Source organism: Rhinoderma darwinii, chromosome 3, assembly GCF_050947455.1.
Source record: "Rhinoderma darwinii isolate aRhiDar2 chromosome 3, aRhiDar2.hap1, whole genome shotgun sequence".
Classification (NCBI taxonomy): Eukaryota; Metazoa; Chordata; class Amphibia; order Anura; family Rhinodermatidae; genus Rhinoderma; species Rhinoderma darwinii.
Window position 1 is genome coordinate 82,727,175 of NC_134689.1, and position 19,228 is coordinate 82,746,402.

General features: G+C 41.6%; 1 protein-coding gene across 8 annotated transcripts in view; it reads right to left on the reverse strand.

The window, feature by feature from the left end:
• Positions 1-19,228, reverse strand: part of TENM2 (teneurin transmembrane protein 2) — a 2,339,501-nt gene that overhangs the window by 1,603,155 nt on the left and 717,118 nt on the right. For all 8 annotated transcript variants that reach the window (XM_075856427.1, XM_075856426.1, XM_075856423.1 and 5 more), the window contains exon 4: positions 28-303. In XM_075856427.1, the coding sequence (XP_075712542.1) occupies positions 28-303 (276 nt within the window). The remainder of the gene's footprint in view (positions 1-27; positions 304-19,228) is intronic.

Below are 19,228 nucleotides of genomic sequence, written 5' to 3' on the forward strand. Positions count from 1 at the left end.
AAATCTGTATTTGGAAAGGAATCCTACCGTTCTCTTCATCTGATTTATTTTCATTGTCAGAGTCAGTCAGTGTCAGCGCTGAGTTTTCACGACTTGACAGACCAGAGCTTCTTCGGGATTTTATACTTCTCCCCCATAGTCGAATTGCATGTTCTGGAGACATTCCTCCCTCAGTATCTGACTCAATGTCAGACCCGGCATTCAAAGCATAGGTTTGGTGGAGTATTCCAATATCTGAACAATAGCCACCTTGTTGTGGAGAGGGATCACATATTCCGAGTTCTGCCAGAGTGAAGTTTGTCCCTAGAAGAAAAGAAATAAGAAAGGATTATTTTTTTTTTATACATGCTTTGGAATAATAGTATTGAGATGCCAATGCAGGCCTCACATAAGTGCATTACATTCTGTCAAATGTATTGAATGCAGAAGGTTTCTGGAGACTCCTGAGCAGAAAAATTGGCGAGGGCCCCCTTGCAAGTAGCAGAGTTATATAATTATGCTCAACATATTCATTCATTTCCACTGATGCCAATCTGACAACAATCTGATATGTATAGGGTAGCACCACTGTCCCTGGTGTCTACTATTGGTGGAGACAGGGCTCAGTCTTTTAGAATTTTAACATACTTGATCCTTTATTCAACCAGGCGATAAGCGTGATTAGAGTTATTTGGAAATAAACATACAAGCTCAACCACCAGGTTTCTTGTAGTTAGCAGTGGCTTCAGTTCCTAGAAAGGGCTGGAGGGAACTAGATAGTGGAGGTCCTCATGGTAATTACCTCTTTTTTTCTACCTACAAGGGCCTGTTCAAATCAGCATTGCCCTTCCGTTGTGGGATTCCGGCTGAGGGTTCCATCGGGTTAACCCCACAACGGAAAGGCAAACGTAAAAATTAACTTTCAATGGTGATGGAAATGTTGCTAAAGTTCAATAGCGCAGTCGACTGCGCTATTGATTCCATCAAAAACAACGGAACCCAGTCACAACAGAAACCTTAAGCAACATTTCCGTCAACATTGAGATCAATGGTGATGCAAACGTAACCTAAGGTTTCTATTTGCCTTTCCGTTGAGGGGTAAACCCAACGGAAGCCTCTGACAGAACCCCTAAACAGAAGGACAACGCTGATGTGAACACAGTCTAATCTGGCCCTGGGTAAAAGAAGATTAAAAAAACACACTTAAAAAAAGAGATTATAACATAATAAAATGCCAGTGTAGGATGTTTTATGTGGAATATCCTTACACAGGACAAAGATCGAGAACAAACGCTAGTTTGCCTGATATTTTGCATGTATAAAGGGGATTTTTGGAGCCTTCTGTATTATTGCAGTAGATCTCTGCCTCACCATGGTTGCCTAGCTCTGGTTTAGAGGAAATAGTGCTCTTGACTATCAAAACATATCCATATTGTCAAAACAATGGCCATATGTACAAAGCTAATACCTATAATTATAAAGTCTCTTTGTTATGGACTAGTCTATTTATTCCCCATTTCATACCTTGGTACATTCAGCCCCTTAACAGGTTTATTTTGGAGATAAAGGGATCGGCATTAATGTGGATATGTGCCAGGGAGAAAAATGACTAGTAGATTTTCTTCAAGCAAACATTCTTAGATCTCAAAGGAACTCTGCTAGGTTGGATTTAATATCTTGGGTACAACTGAGATGAATCGCAACATGGAATGTTATTCTCAATATTGTATATAATAATTATTGTTTTGCTTTCTCAGTGTGAATTAAAAGCAAATTTGACAATTTCCTCTTGAGGATGCCACTACAATTTGTTAACTGACCAAAGCTGTAAAATATTCTAATTATGAAATTTATGTTGAGCTGCCTGGAATTCAATATGATATATCTGCAACTAGCCTTTGATGAAAAAAAAAAATTATGCTGTCACCTCTTCTTATTGAGGTGGCTCAGCCATTTCAGTTTTTATCTTTTTGATGCATAAAATAAGGAATGACAATAAGCTTTAACCTCTTCCGTACTGAGCCTATTTCGGCCTTCAGGACTGCAGGATTTTTTTTGTTGTTATGTTGCTGCATATCGAGAGCCATAACATTTGATTTTTTTTTGTCGATGTAGCTGTATGAGGGCTTGTTTTTTGTGGAATAAGTTTATTTTTCAATGGCACTATATTGGGATTCATATAACTTATGGATTATCTTTTGTTAACTCTTTGTGGGGGGGAGATTGGACAAAAAAACATTCCACTATTGTTTTTTGCATTATAAATTTTGCGCCGTGTGCGATACATAATGTTACATTTAGTCTATGGGTCGGTACGATTACAGCGATACCAAATATGTGTAGTTTTGGAATGTATTACTACATTTTGCACAATAACAGCCAATTTCATGAAAAAAACACGTTTTTATGTCGTCACATTTCAAGATCCATAACTTTTTTATTTTTCTGTAGCCATATGAGGGCTTGTTTCTGTGGGACGAATCATATATTTTAATAGAACCATTTTGGGGTACATATTAATTATTTGAACTTTTATCATGAAATATTTTTTGGGAAAAAAAAAAAAGAAGCAAGTTGTTTTGTGCATTTTTTTTTTTACGCCATTCACCATGCGGTTTAATTAATGTGATAACTTTATTGTATGGGTCATTAACATTCCATTGATATCAGCTTTTTTTTTTTACACTTTTGCAAAAAATATACTTTTTTAATGCTTTTTAATATGAACAATTTTTTCAAATTAACTTTATTACATTTTATTTAATTTATTTTTTAGAATTCCTATTGCAATTAAATGATTGCTGGGCATCAATGGGTGTAAAAGGGAGCGCCATGCCTTTGTCTAACCACCTAGATGCCATAGGCACTATTGACCTCAGCATCTAATGGGTTAAATGGCCGCATTCTGTCTTTTTCACTTTATATAAAAATAAAGAGGATAACGTCCAGCACTTGATCCAGTATAAAAACAAAAATGTTTATTTCATCTGGTTAAAACAAGTAAAAGACTTTCCTAGGAAAACCTGGATCAAGTACTGGACTTCATCCTTTCTATTTATTTTTTTTTCCATTTGATCTGCTCACTCCTTCATGGAAGACTCAACAGACATCGTCTCCAGCCGTGCCAGGATCTTTATCCGAATCTGCAGCGGCTGGAGGCGATGTCTGTTCAGTCTTTCATGGCTCCGGTCAAGGACCTGTGGGAGGAAGTCCCGTTACAGCGTGATCTCGCGGGATCACGCTGTGCTGTGGATCAAACTGGGCTGGAAAGAAGAGAAGTGTATGACGCTGATTGGTCAGTGTCACACACTTTTCTTTACAACACCCACTAGGTGAAAAGTAAAAAAACGCCTCGGTTGGGCATTTTGAACAAATTAGCATAAAACTAAAAATGATCATAACTTAGTCAAAAATAAACTTTTCAAAAAAAACCTGTTGTTATCTACATTAAAGTGCCTATTAGATTAGGAGAGAGGTTAGTTATAAACTGGTGACAGAGCCTCTTTAAGATGAGTCTAAAATATGTAAAGCAAATAAAGTTTTAATATTTTATGTAGATTATGTTTACATATGCACTAAGAGAAAATGCAAAGCTGAACCTACACTTGCAGTTTGAATAAATAACTGGCACTGTAGATGTTTTAAAATGTTAAAATAAAAGTTGACCACCACTTTTTTTCATCTATGCTCAATCCATTATTTTTATGTGTATTTATGTGAACTAACACCCAAAAGTGAAATCCAAATGTAAGGTTAACAAATATATTCAATATCAATGCAAAAAAAAATTGAAAAATTGTGGCGCTCACTGAAATGTTACTTTATTCCAGCTCGTCAACAACACAGCAGGTCGGGATGGAGCAAGACAATGCAATGGCCTTTTCTCATGGCTTTACACTTTTAATGGGGGCACTGACAAAATGTGAAACCTAGCAAAATGGATGTCACCTTGTTTTTCATCATGCCCAAACCACTGTGTTATGTAAAAGCTGGAATAAAGTAAAGTTTTGGTGAGTGACACTTTCTGCTTTTTGAATATTTTAATGGACACTGATATTGCTGAGCAACATCTAGCAACTATATCAACTGTCCCATGGGGTTTCTAATAGAATCTTACATAGCAGTAACGATCAATTTCTCTTTATCTTATGTATTTTTTTTCTTTCTGCATTCAAAAATGTAGCAGCTGTCTAAATGTTTACTGTGAGTGAATAGAAAAATATAATTTTCTGTTGACACAATATATTTTTGTTTGTGGTGGTTTACATGAAGTTTTGATACTGAAGTTTTTTTTTTTTCTTCAAATTACAGCATTGATTGTGGTATTTGTTCAGGATATTTGTTCTTCTAGGCCTAGTTTTTATAGTGGCAATTTTTTTTTACACTGCAGTTTTATGGTGGCCGTTTTCTAGGTCATTTTTATGTGCGTTTTTGAAACAATAAAGGAGTACTTATACTTCGTTTTCCTTCATTTTTTCTCCAATTTTGCTAAAAAAAAAAAAAGATTGGCTAAAAAAATATAAATAAACCTGTACCATGTGAGCACATCCTTAGGGTATGTTCACACAGAGTTTTTTGCAGGCAGAAAATTCTGCCTCAAAATTCCGTTTGGAATTTTGAGTCAGATTTTGATCTGCCTGCACGCCGTTTGCTGCGTTTTTCGCTTTTGCCCATTGAGTGCCACAGGCAAAAACGCAGCGAAATATGCTTTCTCTGCCTCCCATTGATGTCAATGGGAGGTCAGAGACGTAAATGCCCGAAGATACGGCATGTCGCTTCTTTTTCCCGCAACCGTTTTTTTCCGCTCGCGGGAAAAAAATGCCTCCGCCTCCCATTGCGTCAAAAAACGTGTTAAGAAACTCTGTGTTAACTGGGCCTTGCAGTTTAAAGGGCACCAGCCTTGCTCATATATATTTCCATATCTTAGGATTTATTATTTGGCAATAACCACTTTGGAGGAATAAATGAACAACATGTTTGGGAGGCCTCATCAATCATTATCAGGTACTTTAAAATATAAATTAATTAACTTTAAGTTGCAATTTTTATAGTGCAACATACAGAAACAAAAATTCCAAATGGGAAACAACTAATGAAAACTAAAATGAAACAATAAGCAGTACATGCACCTGCATTGAAGGATTCTAGCAGATCAATACCATTATTGTAAAGATGACAGTAACGGTAATCAATTCTGTAAAAATATAAAACTGTATTCTCTGCTTTGAGAATAATAGTTTGTTCTATTGCAGCTAGTTTTGGTGGGAAAAAAAATTCACATATTCATTCAGTGGCTGTATAAAACTTAATGATTATTAATATTTAATTAAAATGTCATGATAACTCTGACAGTGATTCATGTAGCTGCAAATATCTCGAAAAGCTGTAGAGTAAGTAATTTAAGTTTAAGAATAAGCAGGGTAAAATGCCAAACAGAATAATGCAAGTGTAGGCTTGAGACCTATTATTGTATCATGACAAGCACATTAGTCGCTGTGAATATTTTACCTATATTTTCCCTTAAAGGAAAACTCTAACCAAAACCAAAGTTTGCCATATGTTTCATTAAGGCAATCCATGTATTATTCTTTTACCTGTTCTTTTTCATCCTGCTTTTATCAATGATTATCACACTGGGGCCGTTGCATGTCTTCAGAATCACACTTTTTCTACTTGAGTCACTTATACAGGTACCAGAATTTACTGTATATCAAAATTTCATGACCTGCCCCACAAAGTGGGTGGCAAACTCCCACCACAGTTATTGATAATAAGACAGATTCCATCACACAGCTATAATGAAAAGCATCATAGTTCAGCCTCTCTGGCTCTATACTTATAATCTTTTAGTTATATAGGAGATACTGAAGGGAAGAATAATAACACTGTCCTCTCCAGCAGGCAGAGATAGTACTTGCTCTAGCTGTTCATGAGATTTTGTGCTAAGGCATCATGGGATTGACAGTATAGTACAGAGGAAGATAAATTAGGGTGAAATCTAAAATTCAAGATGGTGCCTGATCTGAAGCAGACAGCAGACTGAACAGCAGGGAGGCAAGTAGAGAGCCACGGTTCTGGCCACTGAAAATCTAGGACTTAGCTATTATTGCTTGGGGAGCTGCTGGGCACTTCCAGGAGAAATATAGTATTATATGGCACTCTAGCTAATAGAAGGGAGTCCACGGTGGGCGACCATCACTGTAGGACATCCCTATGCTTAAATAGAGCAGTACTCAAATAATACCATCATATACAGTATTGCTAAAACACACTAATCAACATTATAACCACCTGCCTAGTATTGTGTAGGTCTCCCTCATGGTGTCAAAACAACACTGACCCATTGAGGCATGGACTCCACAACGCCTCTGAAGGTGCCCTATGGTATCTGGAACCAAGACGTTAGCAGCAGATTATTTAAATCCTGTAAGTTGCGAGACAGCGGCCATCATGAATCGAACATGTTTTTCCAAGACATCCCATAGATGCGCGATCGGATTGAGATCTGGGAAAGGTGGAGGCCAAGTCAGCACCTTGAACTCTTTGTCATATTCCTCAAACTAATCCTGAACACTTTTTGCACTGTGGCAGTGTGCATTATCCTACTGATAAAGGCCACTGCCATTAGGGAATACTGTTGCCATGAAGGGCAATACTTGTCCTGCAACAATGTTTATATAGGTGGTACTTTTGAAAGTAACATCCAGATGATTGCCAGAAGCCAAGGTTTCCCAGCAGAAGTTTGCCCAGAGCATCACACTGCCTCTGTTGGCTTGCCTTCTTTTTATAGTGCATCCTGGTACCATCCTTTCCCAGGTAAGAGACACACACGCCCCTGGCCACCCACATGATGTAAAAGAAATGTGATCAGTTCAGGCCATCTTCTTCCATTGCTCCATGGTCAAGTTCTGATGCTCATGTGCCCATTGTATACGCTTATGGCGGGGTACAGGAATTAGCATAGATACTGTGACTGGTCTACAGCGATGCACACCCAAATGCGGCAGCTGTGATGCACTGTGTGTAGTCAAACCTTTCTATCATAGCCAGCAGTAACATTTTCATCAATTTGTGATGCAGTAGCTCTTCAGTGGTATCGGACCAATCGGCTTAGCGGTTGCACCCCACGTGCAATAATGAGCCTTGGGCATCCATAAACCTGTTGCCGGTTGTCCTTCCTTGGACCAGTTTTGGTAGGTTCTAACTACTGTATATTGGGAACACCCCACAAGACCTATCTTTTGGAAATGTTTTGACCCAGTCGTCTATACATCATAATTTGGCCCTTGCCAAAGTCGCTCAGTACCTTACACTTGCCCAATTTTCCTGCTTTAACTCCAGTTAAAGAACTGACTGTTCATTTTCTGACCAATATATCCCACTGCTTGACAGGTGTCATTGTAAAGAGATAATCACTGTTATTCACTTCACCTGTCAGTGGTTTTAATGTTATGGCTAACTGGTGTAATACCACCATACGATACTCAAATAATGCACTCATACAGTGACAAAATATTGCTGTAATACAGTGCAAAAATAACTTCACCATACACTTAATAATACCACACCATACAGTGCACAAATACCAGTACTTTAGTAAGATATACAGATGTAGCCATCTTTACCTTGATTCTGAAAACTTGCTGCAGCGTGATATCACACAACAAAAGCCATTGAAAAAGTCAAGATAACACATCTAGCCATTGTTTATTTAATGCGTTAAAAGTCAAGGTAAAGACGACTACATCTGTAGTCATACATATATACATGTTAACACAAAAATATGGTAACTGCCCTCAACAACCAGCCCAGAGCGCATGGCAGGAAACTGTACAAACTGTTTCCAGTCACAAGATACATTTTGTCTATGTGTCAGAAATGTGTTTCTGGCCATTTTAAGGAGGGGAGTAGTTATACACAACCCACAAGGATGGATTTACACGTGACAGATTTTGTTGCAGAAATTTCTGCAAATGAAAATTAGTTCCTTTCATCTGATTGAAACTTGCAGAAATCCATGCACCTGCGGCTGAAACAACCCCATTCAGATGAATGCAACTGATTTTCAGTCGCAGAAATTTCTGCAAACAATTCTGCCGTGTGTGAATCAAACCTAATGCAGAGGGAATGTGCTTTCTGACAGTGTAAGGAATTGAATGCCCAATCTTGGGTACCTAAGATTGCATGATACCCCCAATTAAACTAATTACTGTCCATTATGTCCACCTTGCAAACTCCATTACCCTTTCCAGGCTATCTGGTTAAAGTATTTATACAATCTGATCAAAAGTCCCCCTGCTCATTACATTACAGCCTCTGATTTACAGTCGCCAAACCCATGAGCTGTACAAACTTTAATCTTATGAAGGAAGAGTGGTAGGAAGATAGAATTCCAACTCATTGATTTAACAACATCTGAAAAGATTACTGCGACCTATCTAATGAACAGATAAGATCTTAACATTTAACACTCTTGAAATAAACTACCATGTCATTGTATGTCACAAGAAAGATCATGGCACATGCACCCAGGGCCGCTGTCAGGAATTTCTGGGCCCAATACTGCCAAAGGGTCAGGGTCACCCATTAATGTAAGAAAACACTGTGCGGCAGCTGCACGCATGTGAAACAACGTCCACATTCGGTGGCGTACGGCAGCATGAGTTTGCAGGTAAAACAATGGTAACCCTGGCACAACTGTATACTCATTTGCCATTTATGGTAAGCATGGTTGTGTTCGAATGTGGCTGCCACTTTGTATGTTTTCATCTTTATTGTTCCTTCTTGTTACCCATGGTGCGTTGTCCTTATAACACTTGCCTTTCTTGTTGTGTCTCATATTTATACATGTAAACATGACAAATATATAAATTCAGACATATGACATGTTAGAATCGTATTTTCCAATTTGTTAAATATAATTTAACATTAAAAAGTAGTTTTTGTTATATTTTTTCAAACTATGCCATATGTATTAATATATATATATATATATATATATATATATATATATATATATATATATATATATATATATATTTATTTATTTTTTACAGAAAACAATATCTGGCCTGTGAAACATATTGAAGGGGCTAATAAGAAACTAATGTTTTAGAGCCTATCCACAGGATAAATCTTAAAATTCTGATTGGTGAGTTCTGACCGCTGGGCCACATTGATCCTGGAAAGGACAGGGAAAGCCTATAGAGAGAGCGCACACACTAGGCTGTTTCCACATCTATTATATGGAGAGTGACCATGCATGCTCAACCTCTTCTCCACCAAGACCCCTGTTCTCAGGATTGGTGGAGCTCCCAACAGTCAGACGTCACCATTCTGGATTTTTTTATCTATCCAGTGGATATCCGAAGGGGGCAAAATCTAGAAGAGGCAAAGTGCCCTGTGGAGAAAGGGCAAAACCTATCAGGGGCAATGTCTTAATGTGGGATGGGGGACCTATCTAGGGAAAATGTCCCTGTAGGTGCATGGAGCCAATCTACCATCCTCCCCACCTATACCCCATCCTCTAAACAAACACGTAATCCACAGTGCCCCAGATGGTAATAATGATCCTTCAGTGCTCGACACAATAAAAGTGCCCCAGCAGTAATGGTGCCCCCTTTATGTCCCCTCAGTAATAATGCCCCCTTTGTGCCCCCTGTATATAGCACCACACACTTAGCTCCCTGTAGATAGCACCACACAGCCCCCTTAGTAGATATTGCCACACAGCCCCCTACTTGTACAGTGGAGGAAATAAGTATTTGATCCCTTGCTGATTTTGTAAGTTTGCCCACTGTCAAAGACATGAACAGTCTAGAATTTTTAGGCTAGGTTAATTTTACCAGTGACAGATAGATTATATAAAAAAAAAATAAGAAAATCACATTGTCAAAATTATATATATTTATTTGCATTGTGCACAGAGAAATAAGTATTTGATCCCCTACCAACCCTCCAGACCAGTTACACGCTCCAAATCAACTTGGTGCCTGCATTAAAGACAGCTGTCTTACATGGTCACCTGTATAAAAGACTCCTGTCCACAGACTCAATTAATCAGTCTGACTCTAACCTCTACAACATGGGCAAGACCAAAGAGCTTTCTAAGGATGTCAGGGACAAGATCATAGACCTGCACAAGGCTGGAATGGGCTACAAAACCATAAGTAAGACGCTGGGTGAGAAGGAGACAACTGTTGGTGCAATAGTAAGAAAATGGAAGACATACAAAATGACTGTCAATCGACATCGATCTGGGGCTCCATGCAAAATTTCACCTCGTGGGGTATCCTTGATCATGAGGAAGGTGAGAGCTCAGCCGAAAACTACACAGGGGGAACTTGTTAATGATCTCAAGGCAGCTGGGACCACAGTCACCAAGAAAACCATTGGTAACACATTACGGCGTAATGGATTAATGGAGGAAGAGAAATGCTGCCTATGACCCAAAGAACACTGTACCCACTGTCAAGCATGGAGGTGGAAACATTATGTTTTGGGGGTGTTTCTCTGCTAAGGGCACAGGACTACTTCACCGCATCAATGGGAGAATGGATGGAGCCATGTACCGTCAAATCCTGAGTGACAACCTCCTTCCCTCCACCAGGACATTAAAAATGGCTCGTGGCTGGGTCTTCCAGCATGACAATTACCCGAAACATACAGCCAAGGCAACAAAGGAGTGGCTCAAAAAGAAGCACATTAAGGTCATGGAGTGTCCTAGCCAGTCTCCAGACCTTAATCCCATCGAAAACTTATGGAGGGAGCTGAAGATCCGAGTTGCCAAGCGACAGCCTCGAAATCTTAATGATTTACAGATGATCTGCAAAGAGGAGTGGGCCAAAATTCCATCTAACATGTGTGCAAACCTCATCATCAACTACTAAAAATGTCTGACTGCTGTGCATGCCAACAAGGGTTTTGCCACCAAGTATTAAGTCTTGTTTGCCAAAGGGATCAAATGCTTATTTCTCTGTGCACAATGCAAATAAATATATATAATTTTGACAATGTGTTTTTTTTTATTTTTTTTATATAATCTATCTCTCACTGGTAAAATTAACCTAGCCTAAAAATTCTAGAATGTTCATGTCTTTGACAGTGGGCAAACTTACAAAATCAGCAAGGGATCAAATACTTATTTCCTTCACTGTATATAGTGCCACACTGCTCCCTTGTATATAGTGCCACACAGCCCCCCTTGTATATAGTGCCACAGAGCCCCCCTTGTATATAGTGCCACACAGCTCCCCCTTGTATAGTGCCACACAGCTCCCCTCCACTTGTATATAGTGCCACACAGCTCCTCCTTGTATATAGTGCCACACAGCGCCACACCCCTTGTATATAGTGCCATACAGCTTCCCCCTTGATGTAATGCCTCACAGCTCCCCCTTGTATATTGTCACACAGCTCCCCCTCTTGTATATAGTGTTACACAGCTCCCCCTTGTATATCATGCCACACAGCCCCCCAAAAAATTGTACATACCGAGCCCCGTTCCCACGATGGACTACGCTTCACAGTTTCCGGGCAGGACCCTTGCGTAGGACAGCGGGATGCAGTGACAACATCACGCTGGCCTGCACAGGGATTCTTCTCAGTGCCTTTTAGTCTGCAAGCCTAACATGGCCTGCAGCCTATAGTATTAAATTGTATCTGCGTCCTGAGGACGCAGATACAGTTGAATGTGGCTGTTGCTAGCACCGGTGCTAGCGATGGCACTGGGCATGAGGGGGCTGTGCAGGGCGGCATGAGCTGGCCTCGTGCCTCGAGCCCCGATGGAGCTGCTACAGCTGCTATAGTGGGCAGGGGGCCCTAAGACGAATGGAGCCTTGGGCAATGGCCCAGTTTGCCCCCTCTAATGCTGGCCCTGGGTCACCAATGCATAGAGCTTCCGCGGGAAGAGGTGGGTGGCAGCAGTTAGTGGCGGCGGGCCCCTTTTTTTCTTTTCTGGCCGGACCCCTGATGGCAGTATCACCAGTACTGCCCTGATGGTGGCCCTGCATACACCCCTTCTTCACTGTCCTAAACAAATTAACCTAAAAATATTTTCAGATCCAATTCAAAGACTTTACAGAGAATATTCACTTCTTGACCAAATCCACCCACTGACCTTACACAGTCCATGAATCAGCCCAAGATTCTACTGACCATAAAATTAAACTCCTTTTGTCTGTTATACTTGAAACAAGAAAAGTAGCCAGGATCACAAATCCTTCTTAGTGAAGTACCACCTAGGCACCATTGCACTGCCCTAGTAACCAACAAAACCCTCCCAAAAAATGGTACTCTCAATTTCTCTAAGCATCACTTCACAGGGGTTCACCACCTACTGCCATCTGGCATATATGGCCCACACAGCCTCTACTTGCGACCCCCATCCTGCTGATCAGAAACACCGCAGATCGCACAGGCTGACGATCATCTGTTTCTGACGGTCTCCGGGGCCAGCCACTGCAGGACTGTAGTGAGCGCATTAATTCCTTGTAAAGAAAAACACTCATTTGTTAATGTAGGCTCCTCTCACACAGACATAGCTGGAAACTATGTGACAGACGCCACCAAGTAACGAATAAGAACTTTCCCTTACTACAGAGGAAATCGTTCATTGATTAATACTGGTGCCTTTCATGGTTACACAGTTATGTCAGTGTGAGAGGAACCTGCATTAACCAATGAGCTCTTTCCTCTGTAGTAAGGGAAAGTGCTCATTGATTACTGAATGCCAGAGCAGTGAACAGAGCACTAAACAAACTGCCAGAAGACCAGGCAGTAGTTTCCAGTGACTTTAGACCAGTGGTTCTTAACCTGGGTTCGATCGAACCCCAAGGGTTCGTTGAGTCAGTCTCAGGGGTTCGGCGGAGGTCAAGACACATATCCGACTCATATGCTTCATGATGACACGCCCCTCTTGGCCATCCTTGGCTGCAGGTGATCACGCTACATCGCTTGGCCTATCTGTGCTGCTTGGAATTTGGTGCGCTCAGTGGTTGACTTGTGACTGTTGTGATGGTACGTCGTGTGATTTCTTTCTTAATATTTTAATCCCTTCATACTAACTATGTCAAGCAAAAAAAGAAAGTAGTCGGGCGAATATGTACAATATGGATTCACATGTATAACTGAACGTGATGGGAGTCAGCGTCCTAACTGCATGATTTGCAATGCCAAGTTGAGCAATTCTATTCTAGCACCGGCAAAACAAAGAGAACTGCATGGAGATGGAAAATACAAGAATACAACGCTCGCTGAATTCAAGGTGAAGAGAGCCAGAGTCGATGAATAGGCTACTCTGCCTGTTCTTGGCTTTGTACCCATCAACAAACCGATCCTCACAGCATCGTACGAAGTTGCTTACCTGATCGCAAAGCAGGGCAAACCACACACCATTGGTGAAACACTGATAAAACCAGCTGTGTTGAAGATGGCGAATATCATGCTGGGAAAAGAGGCTGAAGTTAAGTTATCCCAAATTCCTCTTTCAAATGACACTATCAGCGACAGAATAGAGGACATGAGTAAAGACATCTTGACTCAAGTAGTTGTATATCTGATTTCAAGCCCGGCAAAATTCAGCCTTCAACTCGACGAGACCACAGATGTTTCCAATCTAAGCCAGCCTGCTGTATTCGTGCGCTATGTGAAAGACGACGTGATAAAGAAAGATTTTTTTATTTTGTAAGCCTCTTACAATAACAACTAAGGCAGCCGATGTGAAGAAACTTGTGGATGACTTTTTCAAAGACAACACTCTTTCGTGGGATATGGTTTCTGCAGTTTGTTCGGACGGAGCTCCAGTCATGCTGGGAAAAAAGTCTGGTTTTGGTGCACTAGTGAAAGCCGATGCACCACACATCATTACGCATTGTATTCTGCACAGGCATGCGTTGGCAACAAAAACCTTGCCTCCAAAACTGGCCGAAGTATTAAAAATTGTAGTGGAATTCGTGAACTATGTGCGAAATAGTGCTCTGAGGCACCGCATCTTCAGTGAGCTGTGTAAAGAAATGGGCTCTGAATTCGAGGTAGTTCTGTACCATTCTAACGTTTGGTGGTTATCCCGGGGACAGGTGCTGAATCGTGTTTTTGCCGTGCATGTGGAATTAGCCCAAGAGCAGCAACATTGTCATGCAGATTGCTTCAAAAATTCTGAGTTCATTCTCATTTTAGCGTACATGGCTGATGTCTTCGCAGCTCTCAATCATCTCAATCAACAGATAAAGGCCGGTGAAGTCAACATCATCGAAGCGGAAGAAAACTTGAAGGCTTTTTAAAAAAAAACTACCGTTATGGAAACGACGAACAGAGAACGATAACTTTGCAAACTTTCCCCTGCTGGACGACTGTGTAAGTAAGATCGAAGATGTATCTGGAATCGGAGATATTTCTGTACCCGTGGAACTGAAGCAAGCAATTGCCACACACTTAGATGAGCTTGCAAAGTCTCTCGATGGACACTTCCCTACAAGAGTCATATCCAGCATGGGTGAGACAGCCATTCACATTTGGTGTTGAGACAACAGATGTCAAAGATGAATACCTTGTTGAAATCATTGAAATTCAGCAGAGCCAGGTTCAAATGCAACCCTTCAGAACAACTACGCTCTCAACGTTTTGGTGTCAACAAATGGTAACGCACCCTGTTATTACTAAGAAAGCTCTGGAGATTTTCATACCGTTTGTTACAACATATCTTTGCGAGCAATCCTTTTTGAGGATGCTGGACATAAAAACTAAGAAAAGGAACAGACTTTGTTGCGAAAATGCCATGAGAGTGGCACTTGCCAAGGTGAAGCCGCGAATTTCTGAACTGGTCTCTGAAAGGCAACAGCAGAAGTCACACTGATTTGCAGTAAATATTCATTATTATGTTTTTGTGTGAAAATCATGTTTTGATGGTTTTGTTCTTTGAACACAGTGATGTTGATGCATGGTTCATTTTGTGCACCAGTAAAATATATACCTATGTTTTGAATTTGAAAAAATCATATTTTATTTTTCCAATTAAGAAGGGTTAGGTGAATGCGCATATGAAACTGGTGGGGTTCAGTACCTCCAATAAGGTTAAGAACCACTGCTTTAGACTGTCTCTTCTCTGTAGGATGGGAGAGAGGTCAGGGAGATCCTGAAGCTGCTGCATGTCTGTTTTCTTTGCAGGCAGCCCCTTGTACACAGAACCCCTTCTGTACACAGAACCCCTACCATCCTGTGTCTCTTCCTCCCTCTATAGGCTCCACTGTTACCTTGTATCTCACCCTACTCCTGCCTTCCCAGAACCCATGCTACCTTGTGGTTCCCCTGTGCCCCCAAAAGTTCCCCTGACACCTTGTCTCTGATCTCCCCATGGAGCATCTACCACTTGGTGTCCCCCCTGCCACCCTCATCCCCTCACAAAGTTCCCCTCAAATTTCTTAGTATCAAGAAGTCCCTTTGCCAGCAGTGCCCCCCATTATTGATAGTGCCAGTAGAGTGCCCAGAGTTATTATTATTGGCAGCAGCATCCCTATTAATAGTGTAAGCAGAGTTCACTCCCATGTTAATAATGCCAAAGGGCCCCCTATTATAGTGCCATCCAGAGTGCCCCCACTGAAAAAGCCAGCCACAGAAAAAAAAAAAAAAAAAAAAAATATATGCTTTGTGCATGGATCTTATTTACAGGTCTGTAAACTTTTAGACTACCTGCACACGTAGCGAAAATGCTGCAGATTTTACATCTGAATGTGCGGACATAAAATCTGCAGCGCAATAAAGAACCTGCTATGTGGATGAGATTCGAACAAATCTCATCTACATGTGGCAGAATTTTTCCGCATGGAAAGTGACCTGCAGCATGTTATTTCTGTTGCAGATTTTCACCGTGGATTTGACTCTTTTCAGTGAGAGGGGAAATCTGCAACAAATTCCACAGCAAAATCCATGCGGATTCACAGCGGATTTGCATCGAAACCCACAGGCAGATATGTGTGCAGTTAGCCTTCGTGTTTCAAATATACAAAATTTTATTGCAGCACCATGAAGTTGCACAATACGACAATGTGGCCCCTCATAGCAGACAAGGTTGTACACCACTGGTACAACATATATATATATATACGTCATGGATTTTTCAATAGCTTTTTTATGACATACATTAAACGGATATCATTATAATGTATGGGCGATGAATACGTTAAACAGATGCCTAATAGTGGCAGCCATCACCCATAGACCATAATGGTATCCATTTAAAGGATACATCATGAACTCACATGACTTCAGTTCACGGAGATGTGTCCACCTTACCTTTGCTTGACTTTAGTTAAAGGATAGTTACACCTTTGAATTTATTTTTCTACTAAAACTGTATTTGTGCAACTTTGTAATTTGTTTTTATTAAAATTATTTTAACTTTTAAGATTCAGCTTCTAAAAGCTGTATGCTGCTCTGAAACCTGAATCCGTCAGGTCAGCTCTGACACGTAGGATCCAGCTGTTATCGATCACATCTAAGTTCATAACTTAGATTTGATCGATAACAGATAGATCCTGCATTTCAGAGACATGCAGGACCCGCTGTCACCGAACCCGACGGCTTCAGGTTTCATCGCATGATACAGCTTCTATGTATCCAGTGTAAGGCCCGCGGTCCCTGACCACCGGCATTCCCCACTTGCCAGCAGCCGCAACCGCAGGACTCTGAAGCTTTGCCGGTGTCTCCTTCCCCTGAGATGCCAGCACACACTGCTCTCTCCTCCGACCGATGTCAGTAGGGTGCCCACACACGCTCGTCCCTGGTCTTAAAGGGCCAGCACGTGCACCAGGAATATCACCTCAGGGCAAAACCAGCACACCCGGGACTTTCAAGGGAACTCTGCCTTCTTCGTCATTGCCTGAGAAATGTTTTATCTAACCCTGTGTTTGTCTGTAAATGTTCCCAAGCGTTATCCTGTATCTTGTTTCCCGTATCCTGTATCCTGTATCTTGTATCCTATATCCAGTGTCCGTGTTTGGTGTCACACCCAATATCCAGTGTCCGTGTTCAGTGTGAAGTCCAGTATTGGTGATGATTTCAGTATCCGTGTCCAGTGTCCGTGCCAAGTCCAGTGTCCGTGACAACTTCAGTACCTGTGTCCAGTGTCCGTGACGACTTCAGTATCCGTGTCCGGTGTCCGTGCCAAGTCCAGTGTCTGAGATTACTTCATTATCTGTGTCCAGTACCCGAGATAATTCCTGTTGTCCAGCACAAGCCAACTTCCGAACAAGCCAGCTTCTGATCATCCGACACAAGTACTCTTGTCCTAGAAACTATTATTGACTCTCGTTTGACCAGCTGCTACTCTGCTACAGAGTACCCCACAGACGTGACAGTTTACTCAGGCTATGGATCCCGCTGGTCAATCCAAGACACCGATCCAAGTAATGCAAGCGGACATGCGAGATCTCCGTGCATGCCAGGATCAGCTTCTACAAGAGGTCAACTCTATTGCCACATTCTTAGATCTTGCTCAAGTTGCTGCTTCACTAACTCCACTACCCGCCATCACTCCAGTCAGTTCTGGGTCTGGAATTTCGTTGCCACTACCACATCATTACAATGGAGATGCAAAAACCTGTAGAGGCTTTATCAACCAGTGCAAAATCAACCTCCAGTTGCACGCACATATTTTCCCCTCTGATCTGACATGGGTTGCCTTTATTGTCTCCCTCCTCTCTGGCAAAGCTCTGGCATGGGCGAACCCTATCTGCGAACGTGAGGATCTGGAATCTTCCAACCTACAGTTATTCTTGGAGACTTTTCGCACAGTGTTTGAAGATCCGGGCCGAACGTCTTCTGCAGTTACTTCGCTTCTGTCGGGGAATCGACGGTAGGAGAATACGGCATCCAGTTCCATACTTTGGCAGGAAAAATTAGGCCTTGGTGGCAACCTTTTGGCAGGGATTAGCTCCTCAAATAAAAGATGAGCTGGTGGCTCGTGATCTCCCGTCTACCTTGGATGCGTGAGGTTCCAAGAACGCACCCAGGAAGTTTGTTGGAAAAAAAGGAGCGGCGGTACAGACGTTCCGCTGGTCTATGTTTGTACTGTGTCCACAGGGTTATTTTTGCGTCAATGTCCCCAGAGGCCAGGAAACTCCAGCACCTAGGGTTGATTGGAGAAACTAACCTAGGTGGACTGAAACCTGCTGCAAAGTTCTCCCCCAAATTATTAATTCCTGTGACAATCTCCGCTGGTGAAGAATAGCATTGTTTCCGCCTATCTAGCTGCTACAAATTTCATCCATCAGGCCCTAGTAGACCGTCTCCACTTACCCACGACTCCTCTAGAGCAACTTCTAGCAGTTTCTTCTGTCAATGGTCAACCTCTGCCAGACCCAATTATTTTCATTACTGAATCTCTGAAGTTGCAAGTGGTAGTTCTTCACTCAGAACAAATAGCTTTTTATGTTCTGCCAAGAGCTGTTAACCCTCTCCTGCTGGGTCTACCATGGCTTCACCAACACGTTCCTGTCCTCGACTGAAATTCTGGAGAGGTTCTCCAGTGGAGATACTCTTGTCTTCACCACTGCCTGCCTCAGGTTCGTCCTTCCCAGTTCCCAATACCTCAGTCACTGTCTGGTCTGCCTCCACAGTATGCCTGTTTTGCAGATGTCTTTGGCAAGAAGGAGGCTGAGATCCTGCCTCCCCATCGTCCTTATGATTGTCCAATTAAATTGCTCCCTGAAGCTTCACCTCCTCGTGGACGGGTTTATCCTCTCTCCTTGCCTGATGCCCAAGCCACGTCGGCATACGTCAAGGAGAACCTCGAGAAGGGGTTGATCAGAAAGTTTAGTTCTCCAGCCAGAGCCAGATTCTTCTTCATATAAAAGAAAGATAGATCTCTCCGGCCTTGTATCGACTACCTTGGTTTAAAACAAATCACTGTCAAGAACAAGTACCCCTTGCCGCTAATCTCTGACCTATTCAACAGAATTCGTCGGGCCAAGATTTTTACAAAAGCTGGATTTACACGGGGTTTATAACTTCATTCGTATCCACAAAGGTGACAAATGGAAAACCGCATTTAACACCCGAAACGGTCACTATAAATATCTTGTGATGCCCTTTGGATTGTGTAACACTCCAGCTGTGTTAAGGGGGAATAACCTCTACACCAAACTTGAAAAGTGCATATTCGAAAATAAATTCTTGCCCTTTCCGGACTATATCATTTCAGATCGTGGACTCCTGATGGTTCCGGAGAAAGTGAAGTCTGTTTTAGAGTGGCCAC